The sequence below is a fragment of the Mesoplodon bidens genome (assembly GCF_964165515.1).
Source record: "Mesoplodon bidens genome assembly, chromosome: 8".
In the NCBI taxonomy this organism is placed as follows: domain Eukaryota; kingdom Metazoa; phylum Chordata; class Mammalia; order Artiodactyla; family Ziphiidae; genus Mesoplodon; species Mesoplodon bidens.
Window position 1 is genome coordinate 82,548,739 of NC_138165.1, and position 20,671 is coordinate 82,569,409.

Here is a 20,671-nt window from a genome sequence, read left to right on the forward strand (position 1 = left end):
TTTCATGTATAGCTTATAAGAGCAATTCCTCCTTTTCTGTGTCAACGTTTTTGGAAAACAGCCCTGTGTATTGGTTTGCTTGCCCTGAGAAGACCTGGAGATGAGATTATGATCCTTCCTCTCAAATTAATGGAGGCTTGTCTCAGGAGCCATTTGACAAGTTCAGATACTGGCCTCTTATCAGCACCTGCAAGTTAATGCTTTTCATAGGTTGGAGGTCTGTGTTAAGTTTTGTTATCAGATTCCCTCTGATCTTGGTAGATTATGCTTTAATTTGCTATTCTGTGACTTCTTATCATTATTGTCTATTTCATGCTATTCAGTTATAATAAATACTAACCTAATATAATGTAGTACTTATGGATATAATGGACTTGTGACATAAGGTGGGTAAAACAGGTATCACCTTCAAGTTAATAAACATTTCACATTCTGGCATAATTTGGTTTATTCCTAGGACTTGTGCAAAAAAAAAGTGTTAAAAACTTACTTGTTCTGTCACTTATAATAGTCATAGATATTCAATCTTTGGTCTATTCTTTTAAATTTTTTTTTAATTTTTATTTATTTATTTATTTTTGGCTGTGTTGGGTCTTCATTGCTGCACACGGGCTTTCTCTAGTTGCAGCGAGCAGGGGCTACTCTTCATTGTAGTGTGTGGGCTTCTCATTGCAGTGGCTTCTCTTGTTATGGAGCACAGGCTGTAGGCCTGCGGGCTCAGTAGTTGTGGCTCATGGGCTCTAGAGCGCAGGCTCAGTAGTTGTGGCACAGGCCTAATTGCTCTGCAGCATGTGGGATCTTCCCAGACCAGGGATCGAACCTGTGTCCCCTGAATTGGCAGGTGGATTCTTAACCACTGCACCACCAGGGAAGTCCCTGGCCTATTCTTTTAATTGACTGAAACCCAGTCATTACTGTGACTCTCAAAACTCCATTTGTAGAAAATATTTTAAATTCAAACCGAACTCTGTATTTCCCATTGTTAGGATAGCAGGCCCTCTAGGTTCAAACATCTTTTCCTTGAAAGCTAGAGCTTTAATGCTGTTAGCAAGAGTAGTTTGCCCCTTCTCTTGAAGAATCATAGAAACATAATCTAGTTTTGTGCCTGTGGCCTTTGAATTTTTTTTTTTTTTTCCGATACGCGGGCCTCTCACTGTTGTGGCCTCTCCTGTTGTGGAGCACAGGCTCCGGACGTGCAGGCTCAGCGGCCATGGCTCACGGGCCCAGCCGCTCCGCGGCATGTGGGATCCTCCCGGACCGGGGCACGAACCTGTGTCCCCTGCATCGGCAGGCGGACTCTCAACCACTGCGCCACCAGGGAAGCCCGGCCTTTGAATTTTGATGCATGTTGAATCTGATGTTAGGAGTTACACAGAAAAGTCAATAATGATCCGTGGATCATTGCCTCACTGTGCCACTGGGTGAATAAGTCTGCTGGTGTAATGTGCTCCAGCTTGTGTAATGGACCTATTTAGTAGCAAGACAGCAGCCATATGAAACACATGGGTGGTCTTCAGGGTACTTTGAAGTGGATTAGATTTCAGTTATCTAATGTGAAGTCACAAAGGTTTGGACAGCTGGGGCCAGTTCCACATCATGAGTAGAATATGACCCCTTGCCTACCGGATGCATAAGGTAAAAGGTACCTGAGGTCACTGCTGATCCCTGGGCTCCAGGAGTAGCTGTGTGTCAGCAAGGGAGGTCTCCACCCACAGTCACAAATGTTGGAAAAGTCTCCATGCAAGAGGAGACAGGAGAAAGTCAGATTTTCCTCTGGCACTTTTATTAGACATGTTCCCTGTCAGGGGAGCCCAGTTTCTCTGTTTTCTGGATTGAGCTTCAGTTGATTGACTCTTGTTTAGAATCTTAAGTGCTATTAAGTAGAAACCATGCCTTCCCCATCAGAGGAATTAAGGCCCTGAGAGGCATTAGGTCCCTTTGCTACAACACAGAAGACAGCATTTGGGGCATAGAGGCATTGGCATAAAACCATCTTTTGAGTGTTCCTAAGAGATAACAGTGGCTCCATAATGCCCGACTTTTTCTAGTCCTTCCAGGGACTTTGAATACTCCAGTAAAATGTAATGATCAAAGGTTTCAAATGCAACTGATAAATCATATAGATTTGTGCCCAGGATGCCTTAAATTGACTTATGGATGTTTCTTATCTATCATGAAGGACTTGGTGATTTGAATTTGGTACTTTGATGTTGCCAGTAATTGTTTGCAACTGCAGCTCAATGGCTTGAAGGCATTGCTTGATTTTTCCCTTTCTCATCTTGTAAGGAACCTAATGAAGTAGTCTTTCAGAGGCTGTTTTCAACTCAGTGGGAGCTGTGGCCTAAAATCTAGGACAAAAGAAAGGTTCCATAAACACTTCCTACAGACCAACATCACTGCCTTAATGAACCATCCCAAATGTGCTCCACACTGAATCAAACAGTCCTCCCAAGTCCAAACCTCCTCCACTGGACACATATCCAAATACACTTTACGGTTTTTATTGGGGAATTTTATAGGGGAATTTTTATAGGGGAATTACTAAAGAAACCATTTGGGAAAGATAACTCCGCCTAATCTTTTAGTCAACATGTTTCATATATTTATAATCTACAAATGTCTTTCCAAAATGTATTTTAATCAGTTCTTCAACACTTGAAAAAAAATGCTGTAGATGTTCTCCCTTTGGAAACCACAGTGTTATTCAAATGAGATTAAAGTAAAACTCTCCCATTTTAAGACCTTCTAGTAATTTTCTTCTAACCAGATCACTCAGTCATTTTCACCTCTACTTACTTGGATCATGCCTGTTTTCTAGCTGAGCAAATATTATCAGGATCTGTGCAAGGATGTCCATCTCTGGCCTCTAAAATCATATGCCCCTCTGCCTACTATAAATATCTGAGTCATCATTTTATACCAGTTTATCAATTCATATATGTTACACATTTCAAAATTCTGTTTAAAAGTCAACTCTCCCAAAGAATCTTTTCAAGTAAACTCAACTGTTTTCCTTCTACTTCTTCCATAGGTTGCCGTAAATCTTATGAATATAGATTATTCATAAATATCAAGGATGTAAGACTGTAAACTAGAGAAGACTGAAAGGTCAGCTGACCAGGCAATAGATCCCTTTGTAAACTACAGTAACTGATAAGATTGTAGTTAATATTTTAGAGCCTCTACTGGAATTATTTAACATTGGTGTTGATGTCACTTTTATGCTCATTAATCATTAAGTTGCAAGGGTGATAACATATGCTGCATTAGTGTGATAGTGTTTGTTTTAAAATAAATGTTGATGCTGAAGAAAAAAAGTGTTAGGTGAAGCGAAACGAACCTGACAGTAGCAATTTATTTACTTATTGGGGGCATAGACCCCTTTCACGAACCAAAAAAATTCCCTTGTCTGAGACATTTCAGAATCCAAAGATTTCTGAATTTAGAGGTTGATCTTTGTTCTTCTTACTGTGTTTAGTTCAATTCAGCAGGCATCTGTTAAGTACCCACTCTGCTGGGGATCCTAAGTGATTGACTAAGGCGAATTGCTTGCTCTCAAGGAGCTTACAATGTAATGTTGCCCTACCTTACTCCTCCCCATCACTTGCCCTCTCTCTCTCATATTCCTGTTTAAGAACTTGCTTTATCCCTATCTGTCTTAAACGCCCACATTTATTTGTGTACGTGTTTATTATCTGCCTTCCTTCAGCTATTTACAAGCACTATAAGATTAAGACCTTTGTGTGTTGTGTGCTGTTGTATCCAGAATGCCTAGAAGACTGCCTAGTATATTTTAGGCATTAAATGAATAAATTAAGGGGAGACAAGAAAAAATACACCTTTACAGATAAGACAAAACAGGATGTGACATACCCTAAAAAAGCACAGAAGCAGATCCACATTTTGTAGGGCTCTCAGGTATGAAACTTGGGGAGATTACTATTTAAGAAAAGGAATATAGATTTTGCATGCAAAAGTATAAATGACTGCTAATTCAAAATGAGAAAACATTCCAACAATTTTTTTAAAAATTAATAAAGCTAATATACTAAAGATATCAGAAAATATGAAAAAATATTTTATTAATGATATATTAATTGACTGTATCTTAATTAATGCTTAAAATAACTTGCTTTTTTTTACAGTTTTGACTGCATAATCTTTAATAATCTCTTCATATGTAAGATTTTTTTTATACACTGAATAAACAGATAATTCAGTCTTGGCTGTAGTATGGTAATAAAAATGTTTTTTGTTTAAATAGTATATGTAATATATAAACATGGGGCTGCACACATACATTCTTATAATCTGTGAAATGGCTACAGGGTTGTGTCTTACTAGCATAGGAATTTTAATTCTATGCTATGTTTTCAAATATATTCCATATAGAAGAGGACTTCCCATTTGTCAGGATATCAGTGAGAACTGAATTATCTGATTACTGAATTACATATAATTTTATACATGGAGTGAGTGAATTTTCCTTAGACTAGCTCCTGGCTTTATACATTTCAAGTCTTATCTTCCAGCACCCACACTATTCCAATGCTGGGTGCAAAAAGAGCACAGTCATTTCATTATGTCACCTGGCCTTGTACTTTTGTATCGTGAAGCTGGATAAACCAACATAGTGGGTAAGAGGGATATACCTATATTCCTCCAAGAGGACTGGCATAGAACTATACATAGAAGTGTCTATAAACCACACAAATATATATAGTCCACTTTATTCAGATGAAATGTATCTTCAACTCACTTAACTGAATCTGGAAATGTTCTTGACCACTCTAGGTTCACCCAACAGAAGGGGCAGTATGCTGGAGGGGACATCAGAGTTGAAAGAGATAACAGAAGTAACCTGTTGCAATTAAACTATTTACTTAGGTAAAATTTACAAAGTCATATAATCATGTGCTCATGTTGCTAAGGTTCTACCTGGGAGCTTGTGAGGGGCCCTGAAGTTAGGCTTCATTAACCCCACAGCAAATCTGTATCAAGGAAGTAGAGATCTTTATACCTTCAAGGATGGACAAGATTACAACTGATTGCAGTAGTAGAGAATGATAATTTAGGGGGTAGAAACAGCATGCACGCTGAGGTCAGAGTCTGCAAGACTTTTTAGGCAATGACACGTAGTCCCATTTGGCAGATAGTACGTGGCAAAGAATGCAGTGCAAGATGTAATCTGAGAGGTAAACTGGGGGAAACCCATTAGGTCCTTGAATGCCAGAACAAGAAATGGGTGGTTAATATGCATGTCTCACATCCCTTCCATTCACCTCTATGATTCTGGAGCCTTTAGCTGGAGTCATTAATTCAGGTATCTTTATTTGTTTGTTAATGTTTTGTGCTTTTTCTAGAGTGTATACCTTTCAGAGACCAGGGCCTTTGCTTCTGTTGAACCTTCACTGTAACTTGGCATTGTTCTTTTATTTAAATCGTTTGAATTTACTCTTAACCTAAAATGACCACTTTTGAATTTCTTCCATGGGCGTTGCCAAAATACAGTGTGCTTTGTCCTTTTATTGCTTGTCATTGTTCTTCATATAACACTTGAGACGTAGTGCATGTCTAAGAGTTGGCATTAACTGACTTTCAATAGCATGCGAAAATTGATATTGCGATGTGGTTTAAACAATATGAAAAACTGTAGATTTGTATATGTCAACTGGATAAAATGTGAACACTTCAATAGGAGAAAAAGCATATACCCTCAGGAATGCGGCAACAATATATTTCGAATTGGAGGCATAACAATCTTCAGAGAAAAGTATAATTCCCGGTAAAAATCAGTTACAAACGCCCTCACTTGTTTTTATAGCAATGGCACTCCAATTTAAGCAGCTTTCCAAATACTAAAAGATATCTTATCAGGTGTCTGCTCATTCATAATTATTGTGTTGCTAGACTGTTCTGTGAATTGCTTGTGTTTGTTCCATCGTGTGTTGAACAGGCTTTTCTGGGGTTTCGCAATCCAAAATGAAAGAAAAACAACACTGTTAGGCAACTTGAACTTCTTTGCTCCTTTAATGGCAATACTGGGAGTCTCTTTTCTAATGGAGTGATATTTAAGAGTAAAGTACTTGGACAGCTAAAATTCTGCTAAAATGTGACTTGGTTTCTCTCATGTGGTTTTTCCATCACGGTGTCGGAAAGCATGTCACAGCTGCTGCATTCATCACAGGCCAGGCACCAGACCTGGTCAGGCACTCCTGTAGTGAAAGTGATGTCTTCTCCGGTACTTTACCATAAATTGCGTTGCTATTGATATCATTACCAATTTGTTTTATAGGTCTCCAGGTTTCAGTGAAGGGGAGTTTGTTAGGCATCAGTGGAAAAGCCCTATCTCATGCCCACGAAACATACACACACACACACACACACACACACACACACACACACACAATCTAGTTGTCTCCAAAAGCAAATGATGTACCACTTTCACTAATCTCTTATTTTTTAATTGAGGTATTTGAGAGTTAATAGGAAAAAGATATTTAAATCATTGACAAGAGAGACCATGCCCTCTGAGAGAGGTGCTGGTAGGCCTTGACTAGTGGAGTCAGGCATCTTGCCAGATATGCCCATGTGACTATGGGTTGATATCTGCCTTTTAGTTACTCAGTTCCCAGCACCCTTTCATTTGATCTTCCTATCCGAGCCTTTCCATCTGCTGACCTTTTTCGATGAAAAGAATTGCTACCACATTGAAGAGATATCATTCCCCTTACTTCCATGCGCTCACCCACGTAAAGATGTGACCCCACAATGGAAAAGTGTCACGTGGATAAAACTGGAGTAGAAATCAAGGCCAAAAGACTTAGGAACTTAATTTCTCTGGACTTCAATTTCCTTATTGGCTCTATAACTCACAGAACTGTCTCTTTTCAGATCTGGAAGGGCCTTTGGTGTAGCTTATCCAACATGCTTCCTTAGTTAATGCAGAGGACTTGGACTCTGAGGTACAACTCAGCTGTCTCCTGGGGGGCACGTAATGCCAGGACCACCTTTAGAAGGCAGGTTTCCTCACACTCGCTCTTTTTGCACCGTATATCTGAAGGACATCTCCATACTGTAATGCCAGATGCATTCAACAAGTGTTGAAGTGCAAGATAATTAAAAGGCATTCTTCCAGGTACTGACTAGGTACAAAGTCTGTTATAGAAATGTACTGTATGAAACTGAGATGCAGCTAATGCATCCTGTTAATATTATTAATATACTACTAATATTGCTTACCTGGCAGGGCATTTCTTTTGCTATTTATCTCTTTTTAAGTCCCTAAATATGTTAACCATCTGCAATGCATTTTCATCATCAAGTGAAATATTTACCAGTTGAGGTGTATTTCAACAGCCTTTTCCCCCATCTATATTTGTTTTGTTATCTATCCTAAGTGTAAGTAGCATTGGAAGGAGAGTGTGTTTTCTTTCTTCAAACTAGGTGTTTTGGTGACCTGCTAATTCAATAGCACAGAAGTAATCCTTCAGGGCAAAGGAAAACTGAATCTCTACAAGGACCAGCCTTTACCCCTCTTTGCACAAAAATAGTTTATCGTGTTAGCTCCAGTTCCTTTCTCCTCCCTTCCGCCCCACCTCTCCTCTAGGCTCACCTCTGTGGCTCTGTTCACCACACGCCATTCTAGATACACTCTGAAAATCCTCTGAAGATTCTTTGGGAATATAAAATTCTGGTTTTCTCATTAGTTTGCATGCAGTGCCATTTGTAGGCCTGTGCTGATTCTTCCTGTTTTCCTTTGTTTACCTTGTGTTTGTCTCCATCACTCATTCTGAAAGCCAATATGATTTCCAGTATGAACTTCATACTCACCTTTATGAATGCCCGAAGATCTAGTCTTTAATTTCTCATGCCTATCAAGACAGATTAAAAGCAAATCATTCTAACCTTCAGTGGGCAAAGATTCATGTTTTTTGTTTTTTGCTGTTGTTGTTGTTTTTCTGAAACAAATCATAACAGTTGCTAAAACTTTCCTTTTGCTTGTTGTTCCTCAAGCAAGAAATCTAAGAATGGTTTTAGGTTTCTTTTGGACGCTCCCTCTCATTTGCTTTGTATGTCATTGAACTTAGTCAGTGAACTTAGTCATTGCTAAGTTCTCCTGTGTCGTTCTCTAGTTTCTTACTCCATTTTTGCCTGTGACTGCTGAGTCCCTCTTTCTTCACATAGCTCCTCTAGCCTCTTCGTGCTTGGGGCCTCCCAGTTCTCACAGAATGCCTTGTCAGTGTCTTAACTGGGACCCCCTAAAGCTTTCCAGGTGTCAATCACCCTAGGATGAAATAACATCAGTATTGATGACAAGCTGCCCGTTTGATTTTGCTCAGGAGAATCATTAACCATTCTTAAATAAATCCCTGCTCCTATTCACCATGCAACTTAGAACTTGTGCCTTTGTGACATTGGACACGGGACTCATGTCTAAAACCATTGTTTGTTTTCTCTGCCCACTGCATCATGATATGGATGATTCTTCTGGATCTGGTTTCAGTCTCTATAACTGCCTATCTTTCTGAGGCATCTTTCAAAACCCCCCATACAGAATTTCATATATAACACATCATCTGGCATTTAAGCTGATTTCTTCCCAAGCACATCCTCTAAACGGGGAAAGCAATCCCTCCCGGCGTGTGTGTATGCACCATTTATACCAGAGAGACAGCAACCTTTGTTTAAATAGATAACACCTTAAATAACACCTTAAATTTGTGTTGGACTTTTTTTTTTTTTTTTTTTTGTGGTGAGCGGGCCTCTCACTGTTGTGGCCTCTCCCGTTGCGGAGCACAGGCTCCGGACGCGCAGGCTCAGCGGCCATGGCTCACGGGCCCAGCCGCTCTGCGGCATGTGGGATCTTCCCAGACCCGGGCACAAACCCGTGTCCCCTGCATCGGCAGGCGGACTCTCAACCACTGCGCCACCAGGGAAGCCCAAAATCTAATTTTTAAATTCCAAGCCCCATTTGAAGGTGAGACTGAGTTACACTTTAAAGACAAGGAAAGAAACATCATACTGTATAAGAGAAAGTAATCAGAAGTACTGAAGATGATTTGGGCAAATCCTTGGAGATATATATATATATATAATAGGGTAAAAGGCACATCTGGCTGAAATGAGAGGGAGAAAACTACATTTGGTTTTTGGAAACTCCTGGGGGTGGGAGACAAGGGGGTGTGCATAAAATATAACCTCTGCGCTGAAGGAGTTTATAACCTAACAGTAAAGATCAGACACTAAGAACTACAGTGTCGGGACAGTGGAGAGGACCTGGGCTTTGGAATCAAATAGACTGAACTTCACCTCTCCTCGCTCTGTGACACTGGACTGAGCCTGTGAGTCCGGAGCCTGTGCTCCGCAACGGGAGAGGCCACAACAGTGAGAGGCCCGCGTACCGAAAAAAAAAAAAAAAAAAACATTAGATTTTAAATCACCATGTGAAAGGTTGTTTAAAACTCTCTGAGACAGCGGTTCCTATTTAAAGGTGCTCATTGGAGACAGCCAAGGAGAAATTAAGTGACTCAATAGGAGACATTTAAGTATGGAATACAGAAAAGTAGGGGAAAACAGAACTTACTCCTGATGAGTTGGCAGTACGTTTAAAAACGACATACAGATGGCCAAGAGGCACATGAAAAGTTGCTCAACATCATTAATCATTAGAGAAATGCAAATCAAAACTACAATGAGGTATCACCTCACACCAGTCAAAATGGCCATCATCAAAAAACTCCACAAACAATAAATGCTGGAGAGGGTGTGGAGAAAAGGGAACCCCCCTACACTATTGGTGGGAATGTAAATTGGTGCAGCCACTGTAGAGAACAGTGTGGAGGTCCTTGAAAAACTAAAAATAGAGCTACCATATGACCCAGCAATCACACTCCTGGGCATATAGGAAAACATGGTCTGAAAGGATACATGCACCCCAGTGTTCATTCCAGCACTGTTTACAGTAGCCAAGATATGGAAACAACCTAAATGTCCATCACCAGAGGAATGGATAAAGAAGATGTGGGACATCTATACAAACAGAATATTACTCAGCCATTAAAGAGAATGAAATAATGCCATTTGCAACAACATGGATGGACCTAGAGATTATCATACTGAGTGGAGTAAGTCAGACAGAGAAAGATAAATATCTTATGATATCCCTTATATGAGGAATCTAAAAAGAAATGATACAAGTGAACTCATTTACAAAACAGAAACAGACTCACAGACTTATAGAATGAATTTATGGTTACCAGAGGGGAAGGGTCAGGGGAAGGGATAGTTAGGGAGTTTGGGATTGACATGTACACACTGCTATATTTAAAATGGATAACCAACAAGGACCTACTGTATAGCACAGGGAACTCTGCTCAGTGTTATGTGGCAGCCTGGATGGGAGGGGAGTTTGGGGGAGAATGGATACATGTATATGTATGGCTGAGTCGCTTTGCTCTGCACCTGAAACAATCACAGCATTGTTTTATTCGGCCATACTCCAATATAAAGGAAAAAATTAAAAGAAAAAAAAGATCTAGCTGCTCTACAGATTGTTTGTTTGTTAATGTTCCAAATAGTTGGTCCACTGGTACAAAACTGAACTGTCATCTTCTGGGAGACACCCTATAATACTGTGGCATATTGGTTGATTATAGAAATACAAATACATGCTATTATAAAATTATGTTTTAAATAATTTAACATTTTGTTATTAAAACAGCAGATACCGACAGTAAGTCAAGAGTCAGTCATGTCTTTAGAGTTGAAGGAAAACTATATAGTGTGGCTTGAGAAAAATATATTTGTTACCCAAGAATAATGTCTTTCTTTCTCCCTCCTTTACTCTCTTTCCCCTCACCAACACACACACACACATTCTGTATATGTGTATGTATATATGTATATATGTATATGACTCAGCTGAAAAAAACAACATAACTGAAATTGTCAGTCACTGAAATATTTATTTCTGTGCCTCCAAATCAATGTATTTTGTGACCTTGGTATCCCAAACAGGTTTAACATGTTTTTTATTTGTTTGTCTTTTTCCAATTTGATATTATTGATTGTTGCAGTGTACTAGTCTGGGTTAAATGCTTGGAAACAAACCAGAGTTTCGAGGAGTTGGCCCCATTCTCTTTTTAATTTTAAAGATCATGGGTTGCTTCTGAGGATATTGTGTTTAGAGTGTCTGGTTCACTTTGTGTTAATGGTAGTTCAGGGGCTTAACCTGAAAGGCTCTTAGTCTTTAAATCACCTGAAGGAGGGAAAAACATATTGGTGTGGAACTGGGACTCTATTGTCTAAGATTTTATGGTACTTTCTCTTACTTTTACTCCTCTTATTTTTTTGTTTTTAATATTTCTTTCAGAGAATAATTGCCAACCATAGAACTATTGGTATGTCACTTGCTTAAGAAATGTTTTAAAATAATACAGCTGAATGTATATGCAACACAGAAACAGACTCATGGATATAGAAAACAAACGTGGTTACCAAAGCAGAGAGGGAAGTTGAGAGGAACAAATAAGGGGTACAGGATTAACAGATCCACACTAATATATATTTAATAGATAAGCAACAAGGATATACTGTATAGAACAGGGAATTATACCCATTAGCTTGTAATAACCTATAATGGAATAGAATCTGCAAAAACGCTGAATCACTCTTCTGTACACTTGAAACCAGCATGATATTGTTAATCAGCTATACTTAAAAAAAGTTTTAGATGGAAGTGGGCAATAATGTAGTGAAGTGTCTATTAATAAAAAATAAATAATGGAAAAAATAAATAATGGGCTTTATAATACCTTTTGGCATAGTGTTTCCTCCTCAGTAGCACATTCATTTCTTATTATAAAATAAGTTATTTTTTAAGAATCAATTTCTAACTGAATAAGGGTGAAAAATATTAGCAATTCTCTGTTTTGTTCACAGAATAAGGATGTTGTAGCACATAGAAAAATCAGATTTGTAAATAACTTCAAAATGGATTCACTTTTTATAACTGTACCATATAAAATGAGGTATGAAAAATGTTATTTTAAACTGCAGTAGCTCGGAAGTTAGGGAATTACTTTCAGAATATTGATAAACAGAGGATTGCATTTCTACTGTTTCTTTTTTCCCCGAAGGCACACAAATAAGAAGTTAATTTTTATAAGAGAGCGATTGTTAAGTCACAAACATTTTTTGAGAGTTTCTTCTATAGTGACCAGTTGTGTATGAAACAAATTATTTTCAGTCTAATTGCAGCCTGAGTAGTTGGGCCACCCTCTCTGCTAAGGTTGAATTTCATTTGAACTTTCTAATAGTATGATCTGTTTTCAGAATTTAATAACTGACTCAAATATTTAATAGTGGAAGCTTTCATTATTAAAAAGAAATCAGGATATATTTTTAGAAGAACTAACTTATTTTCCTTATCAGTTTTATCTACTTTAGGAGAAAAGGAGGAGAATGAAACCAATCTCTTTGTGTACTTAAATAGACATTAATGCTATAACCCCAGCAAATAATTTATTTCAGTGTATATCATCATTCCAAAGAGTTGGGAAGCTCCAAATGGCAGTAATAACTATTCTTCTAGCTCTCCTGAATAGCAAATTGCATTGACTGTGTGAACCTCTTCACTTGTCTGCTGGATAATCATTCTTTTTAATACTCAAATATATTTTCTAGACCAGTTTTCGATTGTACACTGTCAACTTTTGCATTGCCTAACAATTTTCTGTTAAGTAGAATGGCTTGTTTTGAAATGCAAGTGGGGAAAGCTGAGAGCTGAAAGGTTTTGTTTCCATGTGTCATTCTATAAATAGATGACAAAAGATCATTAAATTGATTAATTTATAGGCATCCTTAGAAATAGAATGTTTTTACATAAAAGCATGTTGTAAACCTTTTTAATTAAATTGCATTGTACCATGACCTCTCTTCCCCCCCAGGGCATTCTTGACCTCTCACCTCTTGTTTTGTCCTACAGGCACTCCACTGCTGGTGAGGAGAAGCAGTGACCCAGCACCAAGCCCACCTGCTGATGCCCAGCCAAGCGCTTCACACCCCAGTGGCCAGAGTCTGAAACCTGTTATTCCAGTAGGTATCCTGCCGTTTGCATTCCTAATGAAAGATCAAAGTGCCTTACCCATAAACTAACTGGGACTTTGCAGTCTTAAGTAAGTGGATAATTAGAGCTTTTGATAGGATATATAGTGTTAGTTATAATAATAACTAGCATGAGCTGTGGCTAGTATATAGTTATAGTGATAGCTATTATTTACGGAGTGCCAATTATGTGCCTAGCACTGTTAAAAGGGCTTTACATTAAGTCATCTGTACTTCCACATCAAAGTACAAACATGTTTTTGTCTCCATTTCACTGATAATGAAATTGAGGCAGAAGGAGGTTTAGTGATTTGTCGAAGGTCACAGCTAGTAAGTGGCAGAGCCGAGAGTTTAACCCAGGTGGTTTGGCTCCAGAACCTATGCTCTTAACCAGTGCACTATACTGTTGTGTTTCCCATCCTTCTCCTTCATAATGCTCCAAGAGGTAGTTTATCTATTTCCAGTATGTTAATACAATACAGTGCTTTGTGAAGTCATACCATGGTGAATGGTGATAGAGTTTCAAGCTACCAGTATCACAGACATGTGGTACCAGGACTGGGTTTCTAGATCTCAACATTCAAATTAAGGAAAAATAAAATTATATACCAAAAGTGCTTAAACCTAGGTATACCTATAAATGCTCTACTTAGAATTGAGAAGTTAAGTGGAGAATAGTTTCCTGAAGAGACAATGCCCTCCTTCCTTATGGAGCTGTGGGATTTTTCTGCTAAGTCCTGAGTTGCTTTGAAGAATTGTAATTTTGGTTCATCCTCTGAAATAGCCTGAGAGTTAGATTTTGGATAATGGCTGCGTATCACTGCAATAGGTGATCTTCAATAATTTAACCATATTTAAAAGTCTCCTAAAAGCAAGTCTCTTCTCCATTTTAAGTCTCACTGTGTGTAGTGCCTTCAGAACCAAAGCAACATTTTTGGTATGTAGAGATGCTAAATGAGCTAAATGGATTCTCCCAGTTTGGTATAAAATATTCTTATCAAGAACCAGTGTTAATGTGTGTGAGGTAGGAGTCACCATAATAAATCATGGGGTAATTACTCATAGGTTTGCAGCAATATTCGGGCATGTTTCTTTTGTTAAGCAAGGGAGTGTCCTGAAAGTAGTTTAGATGTAATGTTTTCTCACTTCCCATCCTTTTAAAGAAACATATTTAATGGAACATTACTTTAGTAAAAATCAGGTGTGTGTGTTCTGTTCTAATGATGAGTACAAACAGAACCAGTATGTGGTATACTGTGTGTGTGTGTTTAATGCCCACTGATTGAGACCATGTTAAGCCTGAATATATTGGATTGGAGGAAGAGAAGAACTATAAAAATGAGAAGAATTACATAAAAGAGAAAAGACTATAATTTACTGCTTATTTTTACAACATTAATACACCCGGAAACAAAAGTGTGATCTGTGTTACCATGATTTACATGCAGAAACCCCACCAATATTAGGTCTGTGTTTCTATCACTTAGGCTCTGTTTTGAGACCAATTGAAAATACAACAATATAGCTTGCCCTAGAGGAAATGAGGGCTACTATCTTTCTGCTAGATTCTGTATCCTTACCAAAATATGATATTGTTGAGTTCCAAGTTGGGGTATTTGGAGAGGGAGGTGTATTATTACTAGCAAAAATGCAAATTCTAATTCAAGAAGAAATGCTGGCACCGAAAATCCTTTTACCTAACCTATGCAAGTTATCAAACATGGGTCAGTCCCTATGTATCAACAGTAGAAAGGAAAGCACATTTCCTCCTTCCCTCCCAGAGTTCTCTGTGGATGATGAAGTTCAGACCTGAGACTCAAAGAAGAGAATCTGGTCCTTGTCTTGCCCCAGAATAATGGCACATCCTAGGCTTCTCTTGCCTCAGTTGTAAAATAATCTTCATGCAAACTTTAATCCTTAACGTTACAAGGAGCAGGCATTGTACCTTATTTATCTTTCTTTCTCTAGTCCCAAGTACATGGAAGGTACTCAGTGTATGTGCGTTGGACGCAAGACTAATATTAGTCTGGAAAAAGTCCTAGAAATTCTCAGCAATTACCCAACTTTTCTAACTCAGATATTCTCTCTGCTCCCCCAAAGAATCTGCCAAGTGAGTGTTTATCTGCCCTAAGGTCTGGATCACCCCAGGCAAGTGTAAAGTTAATAAATGAAGACATTTCGGTGTGTCTATTTTTTACCTAGAAGGAAAATGCAGTTTGCGTGTGTGTGTTTGTGTGTGTGTGTGTGCGCACATGTGTATGTATGTATTATAACTCTCTTCCTTTATCCCTGCACATCCTAACTCGTGGGCTGGTCAGACCTGATTGTCCAATATCATAGCCACTGGCTACATGTCGCTATTGAGTATAAGAAATGTATTTTAAGTGTGGCATGCACACTAGATTTCAAAGATTGAAATATGAAAAAAGTAATGTAAAAGATCTCAATAATTTTGCATTGACTACACATTGAAATTATACTATGTTTGGTAAACTGGGTAGAATACAATATAAATTGTTTTCACCTATTTCTTTTTACTTTAAAAAAATGGCTACTAAAAAATTAAAAATTACATCTGTGGTTCACATTCTATTCCTATTGGACAGAGTAGCTCTAGACCGAAGTAAAATTGGAAATAGCACTAATGAAATGGTTTGAGACCCTTAGGAGAAAGTTCTTTGAGTTGCACAATATCTCTGGGATAACAGTATGATTAGGTTTGCCTGGGGCAGTCCTAGTTCATGCCTGTTGTTCTGGCATATTTATTAATAGTGTCCCTGCTAACTCTCAGAGGTGTCCATGTATGGATGATAAATTATGTGGCACCCTACACATAGCCCTGTATGTTACTTGTTTTGTTTGTTCAGTGATCAGAGGAGTAGCCTTTCAAGGAAACCATGGGGACATAAGAACCACAACTCTTACATGGGAGCACACTGCAGAGAGTGTTCTGTGTGGCAATGACCTGAGCCCAGGTAGTACAGAATCTGAGAATATGGATTCTTCTCCATCTCTCAGATTCCGTAATTCTACTCGATGCCTCCTTCACTTCAGCGACACCATACTTGATTCCTATGATTTTATAAGTAATAACGAACATGGGGAACATGTGATAATGTACCCATGTAGCAAATAATATGAAAAATAATTGCTTAAAAAGCTCTGTTCAATTGCATTTCATTTCAATATCCAAGAAGAAAGGTAATGACAACAAAATTTCCATCTCTTAAACAGAGTGTTCATATGTAGGTAATTCACAGATGGCAGAGCCCCACGTGGGTTATAGTCAATCATTCCCAAGAAATGAAACTTACTTACAACCCACAGCATAAGAAGCTGTAAGGATGAATATTTGACACATTTGATTATATTGAAATATTGCCTTTAAAACCACAGTTGATGATTGTTATTTTTAGTTGTACTTCATTAGGCTTGCTATAGGGAGGAGAGTTTTCTCTGATGTCTGGAGATATGTTTTTGAAATGTCGGAAAAGTTGCACTTGTTTTCTGGCTGGTGAAGTTATTACATATTGGTTATTTAAGATGTACACCATCAAACAAGTTGGAGTTTTAAAAAAGGGTTTAAATTAGAAAAATCAGATCCTCTGCAAGCTTCTAATTCTGTGTATACTGCAAAGCCACTAAATCTCAGTATTTGTCACTTAGAGTACCACCAGATAAACAGCACAGGAATTTGTTTCCTTTCTTCCTCTTTTCATAAACCTATCCAGTTAATCAGAATAGCATGATTATTAATGTGCAAATAGTAATGACTATTTTTCAAGGAGTAGAAAAGTCAATTCTACGGACTGCTTTTGAATCAAAGAAAGAAAATCCTGGGGGCAAGATATTGTAGTGAGAGTCTCCCTTATGGGCAGTCTTACCTTCCTTGCCTTGATTGTAACCTGGTGTTCTTGACTTAAGGGCAAGCCATAAAACCAGGTTCTTGAAATTGATGTTCCTGAATTTGCGGGTGGAAGAGAACTCTAAAACAGATGTGATTTTTTTTCCCTTAATATCCGGTTAACTACCATGGTTGTTTTGTGTTTTAATGACTGTTTATAGTTTCACGTTTAACCCCTAAGGCAAAATGATCCTGCAGGGTGAGTAAATTAAAAAGTGGATTCCTGAAAATTATAATGCTGTGGTTGTTCTCTTTGTTTGTTCTAAAACTATTACTTGTCTTGATTCACCAAAATAAATTAAGACAATACTGGTCTGTTTTTTTAAGTCTGTGTCTATAATATATACATTTTATTTCAAAAAATAACATGGCAGTTTTTGAAGTTGTTAAATTGGAACCCCATGGGTGGGTTTCAGCGGGTCTGTTAACTCTCTGAAGTTTTATGCCATGACATGGTGTGTGTGTGGGGGCACACGGGCGTGCTTCCTGAAGGGGCTCTATCACTTACCAAATGTTAAAAGGAATACAAAAGATCAAGAACAACTTTTTTGGGGGGTTTAGGATGAAATAATATGGGAAAGCTACCAATTCTCAGAGTATGATGAGTGATAAGGAAGTAAAGTGGAAATTGCTGCTGTCCTCCAGATGTGTATTAAATAATTAAGGTTGTTTCATCATATTATTACCTTTCCTTTCCAACACATAGTATGTAAATCCAAGATGTACAGATGAATGGAAGTTTTTGAATTGCTGCATTGAGAGGTCCAAAATAACTCTTTGGTCAGTAACAGCACAGTTCGTAGCAGCAGTAAGATTGGGAGAAAGGGGCGCCAACTCCTTTGGGAAGACACCCTGGGGAGAAGAATTTTTTCCAGTGGTCCTGTGTTTTCAATAGGAATGAAAAGTGAAAATACAGTATCCAGTATCAGTTTTGTGGAGTTTTTGTTATTTCATCAGCAAAGATAATGGCAGGTAGCTTCCAGTGAGAGAAAATCTTTCCAGTGAGTAGAAGCATTCTCTTTGTGTCTTGCATATATGTATTGATTTGAGAATTTCCCCTTTGATGTCACATATATTGAAGTTATTATAGCCAGTGTTGCTCCTGGATTAAACACTTTGAAATCCATGAAAGGAATTACTGAAATATTACAGAGAAAGTTAAATAGCTTGGCTTTTCGGATTAAAATCATCAAATTGTCACTGACATGTCAGAGGACTTTTGGTTGTGGGTTGCTGACTGTCAAAATCCAACATAGGAACTTAATGAAAATTCTGAATGACCAAATCATATTTTTCTATCCATTAGATATACAATTAAGCAGCTATAGAAATAGGGGAACAAAATAATCATTGTAGACTCTGATATAAATTAGAAGGAAGGCTCTATTCATTGTCATTGAGGAGAGATGGATACTGAAGAATGAAACGGAGGGAGAAATAGCATGTAATATATAATCTCATTATTTAGAGATACTGAAGCCTACAAAAGGTTTTTCTTTTTTTTCCCCCCTCCTGACACAGTGATTTAATAATAGTCCTGGTGTTTGTAACTCCAGCTGTTCACGCTGTGTGCTGATAAGCCAGAGCTTGGAGACACATTGCAACGATGGTTTTCATATGGCTTTGTTTTTAAGAGATAAAGCTGCCATCCAATATTTCATGGGGCCAAATGTTTACTTAGTTTGGCAACTTTAGGCAGCTTAATTTCTGAAACAGTTACGTTTGTAAGACTCACATTCAGCTGGGGAAAATCTAGAAGCCCAGTTTATTCTGTGAAAGAGTTTTTCACCAAACTTTGCAGGAGTTGGTGAAACAAATTTAGACAGTCTGAATGTCTGTGCCATGACTAATGAAGGAACCTGGGGATTGTGACCCCTGTTTAGGTGACTGCTCCCCCATCATTCTTCTTGGGTCTAGTCCAGAACTGAAAGTCTAAAAAGAGGGATCACTATTCAGAGGTCAGCTTCAGAAATTAAAGAGGTAACCATGACATGTCATCTTTTGCTGTTTAGATTGATCTGCACGTAATGAAATTGAATGAGTTTACTTTTATGCCAACATAAATTGATTAATCCCTTAGATGTCCATGACCTCTGCCATGTGCCATCCGGAAAGCATAATGCATGGTCCCTGTCCTCAGGAAACTTACAACCCAGTTATGAAGACCAGAGCTAAAGCAATTAAGCCTAGCAAGCCACCAGCGAGTATCAAATCATCAAATAATATATTTTTAACCATTAAAATTAATGTCCTTTGCCTTTAGTCTGTACTCTGCTCAGCCTGTCATGGGAATTACCATGTGTACTATCTCTCGCTCTTACCTCACTCAAATATAACTGCTTGTTTAAATGTCTGTTACAAGACGGGGCTTCTTAGAGGCATGAGCTGATGTATTCATTTTTGTATGCAAACCCGCAGACACAGTGCCTGACACATAAATATGATTTAGGTGATTAAAACTTTTACTTCTGAGATGGGCAAAATGAATTCAATTCAGCAACTTTTAACTGTTTTGTGAAGATGTGTTAATTTGTGCATATGTATGTGTATACATATATACGGATATATACACACACATATGTATATATGAATTAAAATGTGAAAATTGTGAAATTACCTGTATACATACTGTTTTTCTCCCTAAATAGCTTTAGGTTAGGATTTTCTGCTTTAGGACAGTGTGTTACCTGTGTTTTTTAGTGTTGTCAAGGGGAGAGAGATATTTAAACACAAGTTCTCCACTTGGAGTTTATGATGTGGATGGGTGGCTGAAGTCAGCAGTTTCAAGTGAGGCCTGATTTATCTTCTTACAATTCTAGCAATGACTCCATCATAGAAGTTGATTCTGAGAAAATAGAATTATAGGAAAAGAACAAACCTTGATAATTCTAGAGACGAACATTGTAAAGCCTAATTTTGTTAGTGTCCTTGAAATGTGAACAAAGAAAATAATTTAATAGACAGTCAATGGAGTCAATTATCTGAGTTCTACCTCTTTGTAATAAAACTGTGAGTTCTATAATCAAAAAGTTAGCAATCTCAGTAGTTAGAGCTTTGTAATTTTCTAATAACTATGTTCAAAGAACTTAGAAAATCCTTGATTAGACTAGAAATTTCTGGACAAGATTCCTCTCTTATAGCCATCACGTCTGAAGATTTCCCCTTCAAAATTTCCCTTATATTCCATCTTCTTTAAGAAGTTCTTCTGGTTTCAAGTGATTTGGAAGAAAATAAAAATCCTGATATGTGAATTAATTCAAGAGCATGGGAACATTTACAAGGTGTTTCTTAGCAAAACACTAATAAGCATCTCATGTTAATAGCATGGGCAGATGTGATTTGACAGTGTTGTTTGAAATTTGGTAAAGATGATGTTTAAGGTAGCTTTACTCTACCTGATTGCATCAGTAACTGTGACCCTGAGAAAATCATTTACATCATGGATGATTTCCACAGAAATTTTGTGTCATTAATAGGAAATAATAAACAGAAATTCTATATGAACTCCTGTTGTTCTTAAGGACTCAGACACCCGAACTAGCAACTTCAGGGTTCCTGATGTAAATTATTAACTTGACTGGTATGGTATGAATTCATCTTTCAATTTCCCTTTAAGGTCTCAATATTTTTTAGTGCTCATGAAATGAGGCTATCTTTCTA

The 20,671-nt window shown here is 37.8% G+C and overlaps 1 protein-coding gene across 2 annotated transcripts in view; it reads left to right on the forward strand.

The window, feature by feature from the left end:
- The window catches only part of PARD3B (par-3 family cell polarity regulator beta), a 1,049,764-nt gene that overhangs the window by 446,691 nt on the left and 582,402 nt on the right, over window positions 1-20,671 (forward strand). For both annotated transcript variants that reach the window (XM_081242115.1, XM_081242116.1), the window contains exon 4: window positions 12,989-13,098. In XM_081242115.1, coding sequence (XP_081098241.1) covers window positions 12,989-13,098 — 110 coding nt within the window. The remainder of the gene's footprint in view (window positions 1-12,988; window positions 13,099-20,671) is intronic.